This window comes from Aythya ferina, assembly GCF_964211825.1.
Source record: "Aythya ferina genome assembly, chromosome: 17".
NCBI classification, from domain to species: Eukaryota; Metazoa; Chordata; class Aves; order Anseriformes; family Anatidae; genus Aythya; species Aythya ferina.
The window spans coordinates 4,705,992-4,726,893 of record NC_140316.1 but is presented as its reverse complement, the minus strand read 5'-3'; the positions used below and the strand labels follow the sequence as shown (position 1 = coordinate 4,726,893).

At 39.4% G+C, this 20,902-nt stretch overlaps 1 protein-coding gene across 4 annotated transcripts; it reads right to left on the bottom strand.

Annotated features, from left to right (window-relative positions):
• Nucleotides 1-508: 508 nt before the first annotated feature.
• Nucleotides 509-20,891, bottom strand: ANKLE2 (ankyrin repeat and LEM domain containing 2). 4 transcript variants are annotated; one of them, XM_084539210.1, is made up of 13 exons: nucleotides 20,651-20,891; nucleotides 15,443-15,931; nucleotides 12,982-13,173; nucleotides 11,974-12,167; nucleotides 10,823-11,011; nucleotides 10,402-10,524; nucleotides 9,961-10,027; nucleotides 9,075-9,256; nucleotides 7,358-7,464; nucleotides 6,275-6,468; nucleotides 4,590-5,307; nucleotides 3,929-4,060; nucleotides 509-3,554 (listed from the first exon to the last, which is right to left on the bottom strand). In XM_084539210.1, the coding sequence occupies exons 1-13, from the start codon at nucleotides 20,874-20,876 to the stop codon at nucleotides 3,317-3,319; spliced, it is 3,051 nt and encodes a 1,016-aa protein (XP_084395336.1). In that variant the 5' UTR covers nucleotides 20,877-20,891; the 3' UTR covers nucleotides 509-3,316. The 4 variants fall into 4 exon arrangements, with proteins under 4 accessions (XP_084395336.1, XP_084395338.1, XP_084395339.1 ...); XM_084539212.1 differs by lacking the exon at nucleotides 20,651-20,891 and adding an exon at nucleotides 20,462-20,505; XM_084539213.1 differs by lacking the exon at nucleotides 20,651-20,891 and adding an exon at nucleotides 20,192-20,434.
• Between the last annotated feature and the right edge of the window lie 11 nt (nucleotides 20,892-20,902).

Sequence of the window (20,902 nt, the reverse complement as noted above, 5' to 3'; positions counted from 1 at the left end):
TGATTAGTAAAATGCTGTGTCGTTTACCAGCACATGGAACGGGAACACCAAGGCAAGTAAGACGAAAATTCCACACACTATGTACATACCGCAAAGGTGTTAACAAGTCTTCTAAAGGTCAAGGTTAAGTGCACTTTTTTTATTTACACATGTGGAAGAAACGGCTTTCTTTTCCCTTCTTCCCTCTCCCCATTCTTGGCGGTGGTCACCCCAAGTGCGCGTACAGAACATCTTTGCACAGGTACAGAAATTAGCAACATTTTTTTAGTGGCACTAAAAAGGTTGACGGGGGTGTGTATGAAATTTCAAATTAAGATAGTATGAAGATAATTTTTATTGTATGCAGATTTCTTTTCTCTTAAAGATTATGAAAGTACTTAAGTAGTGGCTTAATAATCAAACCTCATTGTGCACACATACACAAAGGACGTGAGTAATGAGCAATTTAACCGTGTCATGGTATCAACCCCACCTACTTACCACTATGCCCCATTAAGCAAATACATTGTGACACTTTTAGCACTCATTTATTTTTGAATAGAAAGCTGGGTAACTTCTGTGTTTGTTTTTAACATGACACTTGGCTAATTTAAAAAGAACAACAAAAAAAAACCTGATCTCTTGCACCTTTAAAAGTAAACTGAAGCAATTCCAATCTGATACAGTGTCTCCACAGGCTCTGTGTGGAAGAGCTTTACTTCACAATGGTGACTGATCAATCGCTACATAAATTGCTCCTATTTTAAACAGACGAAGAAAATACATTGTTAGAAAAATTCCCTCTTAAAATGCAGTACAACTGGAGTAATGCAAATTATGTAACAAATAAAAAAATATTCTCTTGACTGAACCAAAACAAAATTACAAAGTGGAAGGCAGGGTATGGTGGTGGTAGGGTAGGGAAGTGTCTTAGTGTGGTTTCATGTGTGTGTATACACATACGTAACAGTAATATACATTTAAATATTAAAACAAAAAAAAAGCAAAGCGTAAAAAGGAAAAAATACTACTGTGTTAGTATCAGTCTCCTGGCTCTGATAAACCCTTATCAAAAGTGCAGCATTGCCATATGGCAAATCAAGAATGGCCAGATATCTGCTTAGCAACTTTCCCTATGACTTTGTCTTTACCTTGATATCATGCAACTGCTTCCCTTTATCATTTGAATAACTTCTCCAGAATGACAAAGACATAATTTACATTGAATTACTGACCTTCCCCCCCAAACCTTTTTAATTAAAACTGTAGGAATTTTGAGCCTTCCAACAGTAGTTTGAGACCACAGAGACTGCTGCATCAAACAACTGAAAAAAATATGAAAAAGTCAAGTTAATATACTTGGTAACATAGTCAGTTACAGTTGTTTAAATGTCTGCTAAAGAATGACACCCACCCCAAGCTTGTTGTCTGGCATATCTCTGAATGACAGTCATTTGAGTAAAATGTTTTTCCTAATGTCCAGATTATTGGAAAAAGAATTATAAAGAAAGATCTAATTAAGTGTTTATTTTTAAAAAATAATTAATTTCTAAAATAGGAATGTTCTTCCACAGTGCAGAGCTGTTGCACCAAATAAACTTAGAAAGAGAAGTTAAAATACGTTCCATTCCAGAAATCCCAGAAGAAAAACTTTGTGTGGCCCACTGCAAGCGGGTGCCACTTTTTTAAGCTTTAAAAGAACAAAAGTTTAATTAAAAAGGTATGTTACAAAAGGCACTATTGAGCTTGCAAAAGCATTAAGTGCAGTTTTCAGGTTTATACCAAATAATGAAGCCATTTAAGTGTGTATGAAACAGTCACTAGTGAGCAATAGCCATCAATCCTGTTAAGGTTTGTATTTGTAAAGCCAGGCTCTGTACTGGTGAGAGCTACATGTGGTGAAGGGACCAGTACTAAGTGATAACAGCCTGCCTACCATTAGTGTTTCTTTAGCCATACATGTAGGTTACAAAAGTCCCAGAAGGCTATCTACTCACATTCCATGTGGCATCCATGAATCCTAATCCACCTTTTTTTTTTATTTTAATTGCACAGCCTTTTAAGGTTTTAATTATTTTTCTAATCAGTTTTGTGTTGTAAATATAAGATAGTTTGCCTTTTTTTTTTTTTCTGTTTCCTTTTTAAATGTATTTATTTAAAACAACAGCACTAGAGACCTCTTTCTGGAAGCTTTCTTTCAAGCAACGTTACAAACATTAAACTGTCTTGAGTTTTTGAAAAAGCAGTCTTCAGTCTCAGCATTGTGCTGTCAAAATAAGTCATTTTTACGGAAGGCTAAAGAAAGAATAAAATTTTTGACTGCTGTAGTAAAAGATCATTACCACATCCAGGCTAGAGGCATAGTGAAAGTGTAGATTTCAGTGAAAATAGTTCTTACTCATCTCTTAACAGTTGGGAAATAAGTAGCTGTATCACAGGCCACTGCATACCACTGTAATATATTACAAACTAGACCATTAAGGTATGTTGCTGGTAAACTTGCTGAAATTATTGCTGATGTGCTTTTCTGTAATAACTATTAACATCTGCTAATGTTAAAAGCTTTCGTGGGGAAAAACAAACTAATTTTATCTTTTAAACTTAAAACTAACCTTTAGCAGAATACCAGTAATTTCTACAGTGCTCCTTTACTAAAACACTCATTAGTATCATGGTGTTTGTAACAGCCTCAGATCAGGTAAAATTTGAGGTTTTCTGTGTAAATACATGCATACATATATATGTGTGCATATATGTGTGTGTGCATTCAACTATCTAGACCAACCTGCTGGCTGATTATGCACAAGGGTATCACACTCATACCCATCATTGGAAGGTGGTTGTTACTGAGGCTCTGCCTTAGGCTTTTCAATTGCCATGTTCCCCTGCAAGTGGAAGAACATTTTACAGCTTGCCATCCATTACTTCTAATAAGATTTCTGGTAAGACTTTGCTGCTGATGTGCTTCCTTCAGACTATCCAGGCAAAGAAATGTAGTTGAGGGCTAATGAGTTAATTGTGATGACAGCTGGTGATAGTAAAATACCACCATTTCTAAGTAAAGGTTCAGCTCACTGCTCTACTGGCAACAAGGGTTAATTCATAGCTACTGGACAACTGCACTGACTGTCACTAACTTCTTGCATATCACCAGTAATCTATCATCTCATATATGGCATAAAGACATATATTCAATTTTTGCAACATAGATTTGTCCTCAATTGAGGAAAAATAAATAGCCAAGTGCAAACCTCATGTCACTTTAGTAACATTGTAATTTTTTCCTCCACTCTAACAATGAAAATATAATTAAAGTTCCAGGAAAATAAATCATAGTTTAGTGAGTAGGAGGCTCTGAAAAATAACGCAGTTTTAACAGCGCATGGTTGATACAAGCTGGACTGTAGCGCCCAGGGCTCCCAGGGTCTGGAGAGAATGAGGCAGCATTGCCGTATTTCCCTGGACTTGCCGTCACAGGACTGTTTCTTCCTGGACTAGAATACACTGAAGCATTTGGTGGGCCAGCAGCAGTGCTTTGGGACTTGTATCTTCCCTTCAATGCCGGACTTGGCCAACTGGAAGAAAGACAAAGGCATTTTGCATTTCGTTAAGAAAACTGCAATAGAGCGAGCGAGCAGTGGTGTTACTCGGTGTCATGTGCAAGTCAGTCTTAGAAATAATTTACCATCAGAGAAGCACTGTAACTGATAGATGTCTGAGAAGAGAAAGTGACAGCACACATATATCACATTGATTTAGACATGTTGCTTAATTAATGAAATGTAATTTTCTCCAGAATGGCCATGAAGAAGGAGCAGGTGCTTGTGAAGCACCGTGACAATTTTGGTCCAATGCTCCCATAAAAAAAGGGGCATTAGGAGCAAAATCCACCTGAGCTTGGTTAGTGCCATAGGTATTGTGGCTCATTTGTTTGGCTTTGCAGCAATACCTTTGCCTGTCAGATGACGAGTACGACTGCACCGCATGTTTCCATTTGTAAATAAGGGGGTGCTTCTGTGGATCAATCTGTTCTGCTTCTATAGCTGCTAAGACATCGCTGTCTAGCTTCGAGGGCTGTTCCCTAGAATAAAAACAGAACAAGATAAAAGAGAATGACACATCTGTCCAGGCAATAAGCCATCCCAATTCTGAAACGTTTTTTATAAAAGCAAATTACCCATGTTCCTCTATAAACAGTTTCTGTATGAACTTTTTCCAGCAGGTCCAGCTATAAGTAACTGTCCACTATTACACAGTAGCCTCATTTTAAAAGTTTTGAAAACTTAATCTGAGGACATCCCAACAGTATAGTAAACACTTTGTTAACCTAAACTAGGCTCACCATGAAGTTACAAGTCCATCAGATGAATAGTAAACAACAAAGTTACCTGAAACTGTGATTTGGAAAGGTTTTGTCTTTGTTCTTTGCATTTCAGATACAGTATTCAGGTAATTAATTGCAAGAGCTGTATGGCTACTGTACAAGCACTGAAGCACCTTAATAAACATTGCTTAGTTTCATGTGAACTTGACCTTGCTGCCAGTGATACTACAAAAAGCATTTTGTTTTGCATAGATGGACCAAAGGACAAATAAAAGATGATTCATACCCAAGCAGAAATAATTTCTTATTTGTAGGTGAAGTCTTCAACAGAAATTTGTGGGAAGGAGGCTCTTGACATATTTGTGCCTTATTAGTCTGAATTCCAGATTCCATGGACAATCGCTCCTTTTCTGATGGTATTTTGTGCTCTGCCCTTAACTTGGCCTCTCCAGGTTTACCTGTAGCACTTGCCTCAGAAGAACTTGCCAGTGCAACCGCATAGCAGGTCTTATCCAGCTGGTCCTTGGCTATTCTACCCTGACTTATTCTTTGAGCCAGAATTCTCTCGTTCACAGTTTTTTCACTGATTTTATTTGATTCTCCTGCGTCCTCTTGTTCTCGGAAGGTCAGGCTTTCAAATTCTGACATCACACTGCAAATGGGCAATACGCGACATTCTTCTCCATCACGCAAGTGCTTTCTGTCATTAATTATCCTTTCACTGGCCACAGGATTACAAAATCCATTTTTGCTGGAAGAAGCCACCTTTTCGTAGTGCCTGGGGTGATCTGATGTTTCTATGATGTTTACTGTACGCTCCAGCGACAAGATATCACACTCAGAGTCTCCAATAGCATCGATGCTAGGTTCTTTGGACACAATAGGTGGGCTGTTATTCCGTGCTGCGTTTTGTCTGTTTTTAATTTCTTCTAAGCTCATGTCATCATCATCCTCATCCAAAAATGCTCCAACAGAAATAGAATTGCAGCACTTTTTACTCTTGCCTGTAAACAATTTTAATAAGAGCAACACATAAGCTGACTTGCAACAGAACTCCCATCAAATAAATAAACTAGGAACAAAACCAGTCTTTATGCCTTACTTTATTTATTGAGGCCCTCTGTAATTTTATTTATGCAGCAGATTGAACTAACGCAACTTAAACCTACAATGCAAAATGACAACCTCATGGATCAATCTTTTTTGCAACTAACCTTTTATATCCTAACTGTTTGAGAACCTTGTTTCTTACACTCCTTAATTCAATCATTAGCCAGCAACAAAAGGATAAAATCCAAAAGCAGAATAGGCTAGGAAAACATTACTAATATGGAACAGTGCACGTTTCTGTCTCCTCAACGGAACAGATGCTTACAACTACTCCAATGATTATCCTTCAGGGTTTTGTCCGCCCAGGTTTATCCCAGTATCAGAGCTCCTTCAGATCCATAATCACAAAGGAAATGAGGAAGGAGCACAAAGATTTGGGAGCAGTGTGTGTAGTCCATAAATACATAGCAAGCAGTGATTTAAGGTGTTTTAAAAGCTTCCTGGGTTTTGTTGAGTCTAAATTTCATCCTGAAGTGTAAATAGCTACTCCAGTAATTTAAGAAGTTATTTATTCTGTATCTGTGGATTACAAAATTCCATAATCTACAAAGAAATTTCCAAATGCTCTGGAAAAAAACATACTGAAAGCAGAACATTCTTACAGGAATTTCATTTAGGGGCTATATAATCATGTAAATAACTTCTAATATAAGATAAAGAACATCTAATGAGGTCTGTTCTAATTCTCCCATGTTCACATTGTTGTTAGCTACTTTTTCAATGCTATAATCAGACTGTTTGGATAACAGATTAATAATAGCAACCACAATAGGTGAATACCATTTCCCTGGGCACCATGCTTTTCCCTCCCTCCTCTCCCTAGGTACAACCTGTTGTTTGCAACATTTGCCTTTTTCTTACCAGAAGGATGTGGAGTTTTAAATCTATTGCAGGTTTCATTTTCCCCTGTCTCTTGCTGAGCCTTTTCGCTCATTTCCCGATGACTCAGGTACTCTTCTAATTTTCGCAACCCCTCCTGGGAAGACAGATCAACAAAACAGCCCAGAAATTCCCAGTATTCAACCCACGGGAACCCCAGTTCATGAGCTAACTCCCTGCAATAAATAAAATAAAACGAATCATTTGTGAAGACATAAATATTAGTTTGACAATAACTTTTTTCTGAATACATTTTATCAGCTATTAATAGGAGTATAAATGTGCAACTAGGCAACACAATCCCGCAACAATCAACAGTCTGTGCAAGCGATACACATGCTGTTAGCAAGCATAGCATCGTGTTTCTTTAGAATATTTTTCAAATGTTACCTGTTTTTACAGTTAGCACCATACATATTGCAATTTTTAAGCTGACTGTATCTAGACATCAGATGGACATGAATCCACACTGATGTAGGCATAATTTGGATGACACTCCATTTAATAGCTTTCTTTCTTATTATTTTGGAATGGGAGAAGGTAAGAGGAAGCAAGGGGTTCTTTTAAGGAAAGGAGTGTGATCAGCTGGTAACGAAGTATGTTTTTTCTCTATATATTGCTGATACAAGGTATTTTAACAGCAAGGACACATGATAACACACACACGGTTTTTGTAAAGCAGAACATTTGTATTAGGACCTTTTCATTCTGCTATCTTTTTAATAGTTCCACATTTTCCAGAATAAGTAGTTTGAGCATAATTTTAGATCTCCTGACAAATCAGTTGAGTGAATGTTTGGGAAAAGCATTCAGTATGTATCATCAAAACCGAAATATTTTGTTATTGGCAAAGCTGGAAAGCCATGTCTCATAGTTTTAGCTGAAGTATTTTGTTCACACAAAAGAACAGTAAAAATCCAAGCACAATATAGTCTATAAAATATTTCTGGCAAATAACTTTTGCCCAAACAGATGTTCACTAAGTAATAATTGTACTCTTAGTACAAGTGTTTTGCTTTTAATTGTGCTATTGCTAATTCTCTATACTGATACTCTATTAGATACCTTCCAACTCTTTCAACACCTCTTTCCAGATCAGATTTCCTGACATTGTGAAAGAAGCCAGCTTTCTCTCGGGGTGGAGTCTTCCACAGCCTGCGAAATTCTTCAGCCTTTAAAAAAAGAAATAATTTTTTAAAAATCACCACATACAATATGAAAGTAAATCAGTGCTGGCACAATGCCTACCTATAAGGTCTAGAAGACATTTTGCTGTGCTCTGTCTACATGTTCAGTCTCTAGTCAAAAAAATTCAGGTTCTGCCACAAGTATTGCTCAACTCTAGCTATGAAACATCTCATTTTGGATCTAAGGTTATTCCTCCCAGTGTGTTTATTAGCTTACTTTGGTCTCGAAACTGTTCATTAAAAGAATAATGATGATAGTATATAACCACCTTTACGTAATCTGTATTGATACTAGGTCTACGTGGTTTTAATTTGTATGCAGCAGGAAATAAGAGGTGTGTCTTACAACATTATAATTTTATTTAATGACAAATGCTCATTTGTTTAGAGGCTTCCACGATGCAAAGGTGGTGTTTTTACATGTATGTATCTGATTCCACAGACTTGTTTCGATTGTCATAATATATTCTTGCTGTTTATTCAGAAGTTTGATTTTGAACTCCCGAACTTTATGCCTTTATACATGCAACAGTGACTAGGATCTCTAACAGTATGTCACCAATCAAAATAATGCATTATTTACACCCTATGTAAAAATTTTCAAGTATAAAGCATATTTACATTTCTGTCAGGTGAACAGTAAATTGATCAAAAAGCATCTTTGCAAGCAAAAAATCTTAAGCATTTTCGTAGAACTCTGTCCCGTAGGAATTGAAGCATCACAAGACGGAACATTCTTAATCTCATTTACTCACTACGTCTAAAGCTGTTGTACTGTCAGCATGGTCATATGAAACAAGAGTCAAGGAAATGCCTATAAATTTAAAGTACATTTCACTGGTATCTAAGTATTCTTCATGAAAACAAAAGACTTTTCCTACTATACAATCACTACTCTTTCAAAACTATCCAGTAGCCACTACTTCCTCATCAGCTTTTCCATTTAGAAAAAAATATGAACATTAATTCAAGAAGCGAAGGCATGATGAACTACTTCAAACTTTCTAGAAATGAGACAAAGATGTATTTTTTTTAACCCAGTTCATAGCAACACGTAAAGGCTTGTTTAGCATTAGAAAGTTAGAGAAATTATCTGTGAGACAATGCAAGGTTTGTCAAAGAGTACTCTTTGACCAAAATGATTAAAATAGAATACATTAACAAAAAGAACAGAACAACTTTCTTTCGACTAGATTGGCTTCTGCAGAGAGAAGCTGTGGCTGGCTGCCCCATCCCTGGCAGTGCTCAAGGCCAGGCTGGATGTGGCTTTGGGCAACCTGGTCTGGTGGGAGGTGTCCCCGCCCATGGCAGGGGGTTGGAATTGGGTGATCCTTAAGGTCCCTTCCAACCCAAACCATTCGCTGATTCTATGAAATTTCCACTCTTACTTACGCCACCTGTTTCTGTGTTTTCAGCAATAAAAGATTCTGTAGTGTTCCCTCACTATGGAAGAAAACCCTGTTCAAGATTAAGAAAGCCACGATCTATAACAGCAGCAACAATGTACTGTGTGTTTTCTCCTTACTGGAGGAAAAAAAATTTAAAAAGGGAAAAAAAGGCATTAGAGTTGGATGGAGTTCTCGTTATATCCTTACCTTTGAGGGGCTCATGGGGCCTGCAAAAGCTCTTATAGACAACACTGGATCTTTGGGGCTGCCAGGGTATTTAGATAAAGGTGTCTGGGGGATCTCGTCTGTCTGATCCGGTGACCAGGGTGCACCAATTACAGGAGCTGAGGAATTGTCTTCTGCTCTCAGCAGCGGTACATAGTATCGACCTCAAATACAATAATACAAAGCTTTCTTAACTTCATGTTACGTTAGCCTGCTGTTTCTTCCAAGAAAATCAATCTTTCTACTTTACCATCTGACTTTCATTAGTAAGAATACTTGTAATGCTTGTATACTTGTAATGCTCCTAATTCAAACTCACTGTTTCAGTTTTTATTGACTGCTTGCAGGTTGTAATGCAGTTCAGGCTCCCTTCCTTCTCAAATGCAAAAATACATGCATTGATACACACGACAATTCCTAAAGCTTGTCAGCAAAGTTCAAAACCTAGTTTTTCAAATGCCCAAACTCACACATGACAAAACAGGGAAATCTTTCATGTCAAGGAAATTACATGGCTTCCAAACATGACAAATAAACCTCCTGCTCTGTAGAGGGCTTTTGTTTGCTTTTAGATTAAATTTGCTGCTATAGACTCATTGGATAGAATACGGGCCATGACTGCCTTACAGAGCTATGAAGAAACCCTTGTGATCCATCCAGTAAGAGTACTGACCACATAATTTAAAAGACACAGTAAGTTTTCTGTTCCTTGCCAGTTCTAGAGTTTCTTTTTGATTTTTTTACAGCACTTTACGGTAGCACCACTTATGAACAGAAATGCTACAGAAAACAAAGAAGATAGCAAAGGTCCTGGTGAAAAATAAAAGGTATCATATGTCTGATATGGTATAAAACTCTGAATACAGACCTTTCAAATACTCTCTTAGTTTTTCTTTCAATTCTGCAGATTTATTCTTGCTTCTCTCACACACTACCTGTTAATATAATATTAGTTGTTTATTAATAAAACATAAGGCATCAATCTCCAGTCAACTGCAATGAGTTCTTGAATAGTCACATTACTGGCTTCTACCAATCTCATCCAGTTCTTTTAATTCATAGTTGAACTAACCACTAAAATACATCCACATCCATAAAATGGACACTAAAGAAAAAACAGGGAATCATAAAATCCAGAACTTTCTTTTGGATATAATCAACACAAAATATTTTTAATGTTATCAGAGATTTACACTCTAATCATGGCACTAGTATCTCAGACTTCTATCTACAGTAGGTTAGTAAACATTCAAACTTGAAAAATACTACTAAGGCATAATGATTTTGTTGTGGACACTGAGAGACTTACTTCTGCTGGAGTTTGATCGTATTTGTTCCTTGGATTTTTTACAATAGCTGGGTGTGAGGTAAGCACATTAACAACGTCCAAATTCCCAAACTTGCAGGCAAAATGCAATGGAGTATCAAATCCCTGTGATGGGAAGGAGGGAAAATTCACATATATTTGGAAACACAATAAAGTCAATACCCTGTACTTTATTTTGAGACTAGAAAAAGTAACCGAATGTTGTGACTGATTGACCAAGCTCTTAACAGATCATTTCTCACCATACTGTGGAATAATGATCATTAAAAAATACAAAACCCATGAACAGCTCATTTTTCCTAGAAATGACCCTTTCTATTGTCTTTCCTTCTCCCTTGCACTTCCTTAACCCCTTCCAGTTGTTTTCATAATAGTAAGAAACTGACGAAAGTACAAATCTTACCATTTTATCTGGTGTATTAAGGTAAAGGTCAACAATATATCGGATGCGATTCTTTAACATTGTGCTATCATCATCTGGATACATAAGCCGCATAAATTCGGGATTTTCCAAAGTGTCCAGTAATAACTGGCAGATACCAGGTTGATTCTCTTTGGCAGCAACATGCATGACATTGTACCTGCACCCTTCCTGAAAACAAAAAAGACTTAACATTAGAATGAACAGAAATCTAAACACTCACACTCTCTACTGATTTAACGATGAAAATTCAAAGGTTCCCACAGTCTTATATTTAGATTGTTATTTCTTAATATTATCTTAGGAAAATATATTTACAAAACAGTAGATAAACATTCAGAGCTGCAATAAGTTGTACAGTACTGTAAAGACATGTATCTACATACCCACATTATTCTTAAAATTGACTACATTATCCTTACACTCAGCCATAGTCTGTTTTGACATTTAGGGCAAATACGTAGCAAAGAAGGCATATTAAGGTACTACATAATAAAAGGAGATAGGAAGCACACTATGTAAATAGAGCAAGAAGAAAGGTGTATATATATAAAATTCATTGCACTGTAACACATTACATACTAAATGTTAACAGCCTCACAAAGCTGGTCTGATACAAGTTAGTTGTTAACATGTGATTGCCAGTGTTCGCTAAATGGTAAGTTACGAGTGAATTTTAGATCCACAGCATGTTTTGAAATTTACAGCATGGTGGTCCCAAGGTAAGCAGTGCTGTAGGATCATCTAGTCACAGCCTAGACACTCCCCTGTTCCATAATACCATTCCATTAAAAAATCCTGGTTGAAAGTTATCAATACCACATGAAGACAAGGCTATTCTTCGTTACTGGTCAAAACTATTATTTCCCTCAAAAACTGCATACTCCATTTCTTTAGCTCTTCTGAAGCAAAGCAAACTCAACTATCCTGGGGGCACTTCTGAAAGACAGACAACAGCCACATTTCTGTTAGCTTCCAGCTAGTATCAGTAAACACAGAGAAACTGTGCACCGTGGAAAGAAGTTTTTTCAAAGGAAGAGCGGGAACAACATTAATTCCAGTTCTGCTTGTCAGGCCTCAAAGTTAAATCACTAAACTGGAACCGGGATTTTTTTATATTTTTATTTTTTTACCTGCACAACCGTTGGATTGTCTCCAGATCCAATCAGATAGCGAGGGTTGCTCCAAATAAGTTCTGAAAACGTTGATATATCTCCTTTCTCAACAGCTTTCCGAAGTTTAGCAGTAAGATCCTGAGTACGTGGACTTTTGTAACTGTTGGCCCTTTCCTTATTAGCAGTTTCCATCTCAGGGGAGCATAAGCCATCTATTAAAACAAAAGTATCATACTTCTATATGCATTCTTTAAAGTGATCACTACTTTAATACCACCATCAAAATCTTTTAATCTAAAGTATTAATTTTGCCTCATTAATGTAAAGAAATATATATATATATATTATTGACAAGACATTTCAACATACTAGTAGATAGTAACAGGTAGGAAGGAAAATATGACTCAATTGTCTTGTGAAACTTTCAGAGTTAATATGGACTAAAAAATTGTGTAACTACTAATCTGCTTCCAAAACTGAAAGCAAAATTCTACAAGAAATAAGAACTTCTTGAATATTTGAAATTGCTTTTGCAATTATATGATTCAAGTCACTTTAATCTAGCAACTGGGAACACTGTGAAATACAGTCATGGGTTACAATTTTATTTCTGAATATAAGACCTTACAGAACAATTAAGTACAGTTTTAATATACTGTGCAATTTTACCTGCGCCTTATTAAACCTGAAACTCCTGAAGTCCACAAGTATAATCAAATTCCACCAAATATAGCCAGATGCTATTAAGCAACATATCTCTGCAGGCTGTTAACAACATTTCAGATTTGAAAGAGTAGCAATATTTTTTAGCGTAAAATTTGTGCAAACCAGTACAAAGGCAATCATTTTAAAAGTAACAACTTTATCACAACAAACCAATTGCGATTCATTAAGATGCTTCACTCTATCACTTTGATTTTTTTCTTGTTATAAGTACATTGGGTATGAAGTGGTCGGCTCTTTTCTGATAAAAAAACTACGAGATTGCATATTGTATCTACAGCACACACGAATACTCTCACTAACCTCTGTTAAATGATCCTGTTTTCATTGGAGACAAAGTTAAGGAGGACTTGCTTGGAGATGGAAAGTAATCACAAATTCCTTTAGCAAATTTCTCAGCATCTTCTCTGTTTGAAAAAGCTTTAAAACGGGAACCCTTAATCATCTTAACAGCTTGGAGAGCTTCTTTTTTATCTTCATAAACATGTATTCTCTCTGAAACAACGTAAAATCAACGTTGGCATTTCAATACCTCAGATTTGTTCCTAGAAACGGATTATAAAATTATCAGACTATCCTTCCAGTTTGGTCATAAACTGTTTCTCTATGAACATGGCAAAAGAATCAAAGCCTATTTAAATTTTATCATAGGAAACTGAGAGGAAGAATGTTACACATTCCAACTAACATCAGGTGCTATCTGTACAGTGAATGTTCACATTAATCAGCGTTTTAAAGATCTCTTTTATAAACAGCCAGTTTCTATATCAGAGTATTTCACATCTAGACTGAAAAGCAAACTCAGAGCTGCACCCTGCACTATTTTCCATGTTTTTCTGTGCAGGAAGTTCAGCTATGTAAGTGACCAACCCACTGTCGTAACTTAAGACTTCTACACAGAACCTCAGATGGCAATCAAACCATTCTCCTTCCTCTCCTTCCACATTTAAGTAACTCTGTTCAACTTAAGATACGGGAATATCTTTTCTATGAGAACAAATATTCGCTACTGCCTCACAGTGCATGACGCTTTATGCACTACTGTAAGCCTTCCACTAGGTCATTTGGTGATTCCTTATGGCAGTATTTACAGATGAAATGTGAAGAATGACCAATGCCTCTTGATACCAACTGGCATTAAGACAGAAAGGAAAATATGAAATTTGTTAGATCATTTTAGCTTCAATTGATGATAGAATAAATAGCTTTTTGATTGTTTATTTCTAAGATTACTTTTTTTATTCTTGAGAGGAATTAAAGGCACAGGAGGGGTACAAAAGAAGGAGAAAGATTTTTTTTCAGCTAAGCTATACCTAGAGTAGAGGATTTTCATGTGCATCAAATACTATGGCAGAACAGCTGGGATGTTTCATAACTGTATTTCCATGCCTCAAAAGATTCAGTAAGTGCTATATACAGGAACAAAAAAAAAAAAACCACAGCTTCAATCAGCACCTAAAATAGTAGCACATTGGTATTTGTACCATCTGCTTTACAGAAAAAAATGTCTTATCTAGATATGATTGTAAAATGGTTATTGTTGGAAGTAAAAAAAACCAACTGTGTATGTCCAATTTAAGATAATACTTGTCACAGACAGAGAGAAATTGGGGCAAGTCTGGCACAAGCACAGAGCAGAAGAAACCACATTATGTCTTACAGTGTTTTACAGAACATGGATTCTAATAATGTAATAAAGCATAATATAGATTATGCTAGGAAAATCATTTGTAATAAAGAATTTGAGTATTATTATAAAGGTCTGCTGTCTTAGAAAGCAAAATACACAGAATTAATCTCTTAATAGTCAAACTTTCTGTGTGTGTGTGTGTATGTGTGCTGAGAGGCAACTTCATATGTCATTCCTCAAATTCATGTCTTCAACTCACACTGAAACAGCACAGTTGCAGTCTGTGATGGACTTCAGGAAAGGAATTTTAAAAAGGCTGAAATACCATCCTGATTTTCCAGACTGACTTAACTGGTCAAATGGGAGTACAGCATGGATTCTAAACTCAAAGTAATCACATTATCAAAATCAACATGTCTTAGTTCTGCAGAGTACTTTCTGTAACAGTTTCTTATACATCTACCTCCTCATTAAACCACACAAGTATCACTGAACTCTCAGTCTGACTGTAAGGGCTAATAAGAAGGACGTCACAGAACAGACATTCAGTTTAGGTCCTAAATGAAAAAGTCCTGAATAACCTAGCTATGGGATTGTATGGAAACCAAAACAACAACAGTGTGACCATGTCCCAGCTGATTGGCTAAAATTGCTTCCTGGCTGTTTGCCCTATGTCATATCTGAACTAGCAAAGTTATTTGTAACTTACATAAAATACATTTGTTAATAATTATTAAAGCTTAGTCCTTTTAAATACTGGCCCAATGTTTCTTAATACTAATTCACACAGATATGCCCACAATTAATTCCTGCACAACAGAAATTATTTCATTTTTTGAAAAGACTGCTACTATTCACTTAGTTCTTCCTCTCCTTTTTTTCTCAAGGGAGAAAAAGAAAGGTGAGGAAGTCATGGCAATTTTAATAGTGTAAAATCATGTGCATTCATGCTTCACAAACAAATGCTTTTTGCTCATATTTGGTATCCACTCACCTTTACTGCCTCAATTTACAGTGATATGTAACTGGATATAACGGAAAACACTCCTCAGAAAATAATACTTTGTTTTACTATACAATATGGAAAGCACAGGCCAGATTTGAGCACCTCAGAAACACACATATGACATTTACCATTTCTTGCCAATATGTCATCATAAACAGGACAAACACCATAGTAGAGCGGAGGATCACTGGATGGCGTCTGAGCACTCATCTGTGAATCAGCATATCCTGCTCCACAGACTGGAGCCGAACAGTTCATGTGCATCACAGCTTCTTCTTCTGGAGGGTTCAGACCCACACAGTACCCAAAGTCTGCCTCTTCGGGAATGTTTCCCTCATGGTTGTGATTCAGCACTGCATTTTTCAAAGCCTTTTGAGATTCTGCCTGGCTGCTGTCAGATGGGACATTTCCAGCAGCAGCCTCTGACCAACCTGATCCTTTTTCTTCCAATGCTCCTTGCTGCTCCAACAAAAACTGAGCCAACTTTTTTTCAAAAATAAACCTAGTAGTCGCGGTAATGGGCCCACACTTGAGTCCTGCTCTTACAACTTCTTCTCTAAGCTCATCAGGGGTGAGCTGCTTCAGTCGGGATAATATTGCATCCATTGTTATTTCACCTGGAGGCGCGGGGAAAAAAGAGATGAGATGAACTGTAAAGACCAACGACCTTTCTCCTACTATTTAAATGCTGTATTAAAACAAAAAGTATCTTGTAACTATTGTTCTGATTCTGAGGAGATGAATGCAGATGCAGAGAAGGCAAAATATTTTTCAACCCAACACAACAGTAGAGTTTTCAAGCCACGAGCCTTTAACCGTTATTCCCTCTCCTCTCACGAATACTTGTAAATACACGAAAGTGTATTTACAATGTACGTTTTATTTTGTTTTGTTCTTTTAAAATTTCTTTAACACTTTCAGAATGTAAATTCAATCCAGAATGTTTATGCATGAAAATTTATGACAGGCAGGGATAATATTTGACTCTTGTCAGGAAATGAACAACTGGGGTGAGTAATGGCATAGCAGGACACGATAGATACCGCAAGACTCAGGTTAGACAGTGCCTACAGCTAGAGGCACAGTCGCTATTTCTGTTATTTCACTAAGAATTTCTAGCTGAAAAAAAGTGTAAGACGGAAGCATGATGCAGCAGCCAGAGGAGTCTATCTCTGGCAGTGACTCAAGGCTGGAACTATTTACACAACATGTTTTTTTTCCCAGCCCCCGTTTTGACAGCAAGAAGCCAGAAAAACAGTTGATCTTTTCACATTTCCCTCCTTGACAAAGAGCAGCAGCTGAAAGAATTTCTGTATTTCCAAAGGAAAACCCTTCTCTCCAGTACAACACCGTAAATTTCCCTGCTCAGTTCCTTCCACATTACCCACACACTTACAGCTTCCACATGGGCAGCAAAAAGATACTGAAGACATGATGCCAGTACCAATTACTTGCTGTGAAAAGCCTTTAAACGTAAAAAATACAGGATTTGGGGCATTCAGTAACATAAAAAGCTTCCATGTTATTTCATTAGATCCTACATCCATATAACCATAAAGGCTGTGAATGTTCCCTGCTGTACATGATTTAGAAATGACAGCGTTACGGCAGGAACGATTACGCTGCCGTGCTCCTTTAGCTTGTTTTCGCTCCTCCTTAACTCGGCCTTTCCCTCACCAGCTAACCAGTTCATGCCTGGGGCTGGTGCTTGTGACATTTTTAGCACCAATTCAAGCAAGTTACTGTTTCCCAAAAGGAAGAAGTAAAAATATTATTTAAACAGTTGTATTTGCACACCAAGGCATGGATCAGGAACTCAGCTAGGACTATTTCTTTCTATTTAAAGCAAAGGGTTTTGTGGTGGTGTTATTTTTTTTCTCCCCTGTAGCACTCCCCATGCACTACTTTCTGTTGTCTAAGCATGGTATGAGAAACACCTGGTCATTTGAAGAGTTCTCCTGGTTTATGAACAGGGTTTAATGCAGCACTTCGCATGAGCCAGAACATCCACTACAACGTGCGTCTTTGGGTTACTAACGTGAGGCTTAAGCAGTGAGGGGCTGCACCCTAGGGCCACAGGCCTGCAGCGTTTCAAACACGGGATCCTAACACGCCCGGTGTGCTTTCTGTCAAAGCATGCAAACTCAGAAGTGATTCCAAGATTGCATCCTCATCGCAGAATTGCAGTATAGCCAACACCCCTTTTATTTCATTTGTATGGCCAACAGCATTATCACAAAATATATCAACAAACTATACACGACCGCATTGCTTTTAAATCATCTGAAGGTTAAGTTGGCAAAGAGCGAAACTTCTCAATATAAAAAAACACAGTATTCACACATTTTTGGAATAGTGAATACAGCCAAGGAAAATTCCCACTGGCATCAAAATTCAAAGCTATGGTATTTCTAAAACTAGGACATAGTTTCTAAAACTATGGAAACAATGTTAATGCCAAACTTTAGGTAGACTTTCAAATATTTTAACTTGGCAGGTATAGTTATGTGAGTGTGAGGGATGTTTTCTGTGAGCAGTAATTGTGTTTTTTTTCCCCCTTTTTTTTTGAATGCCTGCTTTTAAACATGTTGTTCTTAGAGCACGCACTTCAGTCCCAAAATATTTCATAAATACTAACTGAAACCTTAGAGAAACCATGGGAAATGAGAGCATTGCAGCTGCAGAAAATAAGCTGTGCAAAGACACAGTTGATGCTACCTCCACAGAGTATTCCAGCTCCCTCGTGATGCCTGACCCTCCAGAGAACCTCACTGCTAGGGTTATCTGACCTGCCCACGGCCCTGTGACTCTGCAGATACACGTGAAGGGGCTGTGAGGGTGGTGAGGCCCTGGCCCAGGGTGCCCCAAGAAGCTGGGGCTGCCCCATCCCTGGCAGTGCCCAAGGCCAGGCTGGAGGGGGCTTGGAGCAGCCTGGGCTGGTGGAAGGTGCCCCTGATGTGGCAGGGGTGTTGGAACTGGGTGGGCTCTGAGATCCCTTCCAATCCAAACCATTCTCTGCTTCTATAATTTTCTCATTCTTTTTTAATGAAATTTTATGCCACTCTTTTAATTAAGGATAAAATGTGGCCCTGACGTTATATACGTGAATATTAAGACCTTCTATTCTGATCATTTCCTTTTTGAGATTAACTGGAAAAAAAACATGGTAAAAATGAAAACTCAGAGCAAGAAAAGTTATTGCAGAAACACCTCAACAAAAGTAATTTGAAAGGCCTTATATTGAGGAATTAACTCAGGAAACGTTCACATTTTTAGGGTTTAGAACCAGCATGTTCATTCCAAACGCTGCACAAGAGCAGACTCAAATGCGTGCAGTTCATATCTGTAGAGCACACAGGCACGCATGAAACCTTTCTCCTTGGCTTGGGGTTAAGTCAAAAACACAGGAAAGGAGTGATTTCTCTGGTATCTTAAGTTTTGATACAATTTACTGCCTAAAATTTGATTTTCAACCTCATCAGTGTAAGAAAATATTTATTTAATGCATCCATTACAACCGTGTACAACCGCATCAGAGTCAAACGACAAAGCAGACCCTCCATGAAGCAACTGATCTTTGGTTTCAGATCTGTCAGTATGAGGAGTTTTCTAGATAAAAATTGTTTGTGTGACAACATTCACCCAGCTGTCAAAGGCCATATTCAAATTACCTGCCAACTTGTTTCATGATAATGTATTTTCCTGTTCAGAAACACAGATATGTTTCTCAAAGCAACATAGTTGTTTTGAATCTCCCATAGCAGTTTATTTACTACAGCATTAATAAGATTTTTTTTTAAAATAACACGGCTTATTTTAAAGAGTTTGGAAATTTGCTTAGAAATAAGACAGAACTTTCATGAAATGTTTGTACTGACACTAAGCTTTTAGCTAATACTGATAAACATCTGTGCATTTTTAAATGCATTGCCTATTTCCATCTGTCCAAACCAAAAGGTGTGACTTGCAAACCCGCACACTAGCAGCTGTTTTAAGATAATCATTTGGACAGTTCTGTATGTGCAGATTGCAAAAGGTTATTATTTGAACTTTAAAGTACATTTTATGTAAATTCAAATGATCCAGAGTTCGGCCAGCACTAGTGCAAGTTACTTTTCTCTAATTTAGCACACAAGGTCTTGCAAGTTACCTTCAGTGGTTTTGCAAATACCATCAACCACTGGAACAGTCACCGCACGCTTGTGGCTTCTTCCTAATCAATCCTGGAAGAATGGGCAAAAAAACACATTTTCTTTTGTCTTGCTACGTCAGTATGAAACTGCAGAATCTGCTTCAAAAAATTAAGGCCAGTACCAGGAGAGAATGAATAATCAACTTTTAAGGGCGGCAGTGCTGTTCTTTCCACTACTTATCAAATGGTTCTGTAAATTAGCAATGCAAGAACACAGGTCGCTTTTTCTTCGCTCCTTATCAAACCCTTCAGTGAATTAGCAATGCAATAACAGTTGTGTTTTTTTTTTTTTTCCCACTACTTATCAAACCCTTCAGTAAATAAACACTGCAAGAACGCTTTTTTCCCCCCGCTGCTTATCGAGCCCTTCAGCACACAAGCAGCACAAGCACGCGTTTTTCCCTCGAGCCAGGAATTCACCGCGAGTCGCCTCCTGCCTGCAGCCGCACACCCACCGCGGGGGCTGCAGCTCCGACCCGCAGCTACCAGCGGCCGAGCCCCCGCCGCCGCCGCCGGTCACCGCCTGAGGGCTCCGAGCGCCGCGGCGGGGCAGCAGGGCCGCTCCCCGACGAGGCGGGGCCGGGCCCCGAGCCCACCGAGGCCTGCAGCGGGCAGCCGGGGCCTGGCGAGCGGGGCCGCCCGGCTCCCCCGGGGCCGCCCCCAGCCCCAGCCCCGCGCCCCTCACCTGGGCGGCTCCCGCCGCGGCGCCGGCTCCCCTCGGCGGGCGGCGCGGTCGGGCCGAGCGGGGCCCGGCGGCCTCGCGGCCTCCTGTCCAGCAGCCGCAGCAGCCAGCCCACGGCGCCGATGACGGCGCAGGCGGCCAGCAGCTCCCAGGCCGGCCAGCGGCCCCAGCCGGCCTCCCACAGGGAGCCCCAGCCGGCCCCGGCCCAGCGCTCCATGCCGCGGCCCGCCCGCCGCCCGCCGCCGCCCCTCCCCGCCGGGCCGGGCCCGGTACCTCAGCGGCTCCCGCCCCGCCGCGAAACGGCCCCGTCGCCCCGGCAACGCGCCCCGCGGCATGCCGGGACCGCGCCTCCTCCCGCCCGGCCCGCTCATGGGCGCCGCGCGGGGGGCGGCGGGAAGGCGGCGCCGCTGCCTCAGCGCCCCGAGCCCGGCGGGGAGAGGGGGGGACCCGGCCGGGCCTTACCGTGCCGGGGGCGGCCGCTGCGGGCGGGCGGCTGAAGCCCCGTGGCGGGGCCGTGGGGCCGCTGCTCCCCTCCTGCAGCCGGGCCCGGCCGCCGCCGAGCCTCCCGCGGCCCCTCCGCCGCCAGCCTCGCGCTGCCCCGGCCGCGGTGCGCGGTGGGAGGGAGGGCGCGCACGGCGCTTTCGGAATGAGTGGTTTGAAACACAGCGTAACGAGGGAAGGCCCTCATATCGTAAGAAAAAAGAGCGGATTTAA

Excerpts from the sequence above, each read along its gene's own strand:
- ANKLE2 (XM_084539210.1), bottom strand. The coding sequence starts at position 20,876 with ATGAGGGCCTTCCCTCGTTACGCTGTGTTTCAAACCACTCATTCCGAA. Across the intron at positions 12,168-12,981 it reads AACAGGATCATTTAACAGAG|ATGGCTTATGCTCCCCTGAG; the intron begins GTTAGTGAGAGT and ends TTGTTTTAATAG. Across the intron at positions 3,555-3,928 it reads TCGTCATCTGACAGGCAAAG|TTGGCCAAGTCCGGCATTGA; the intron begins GTATTGCTGCAA and ends TCTTTCTTCCAG.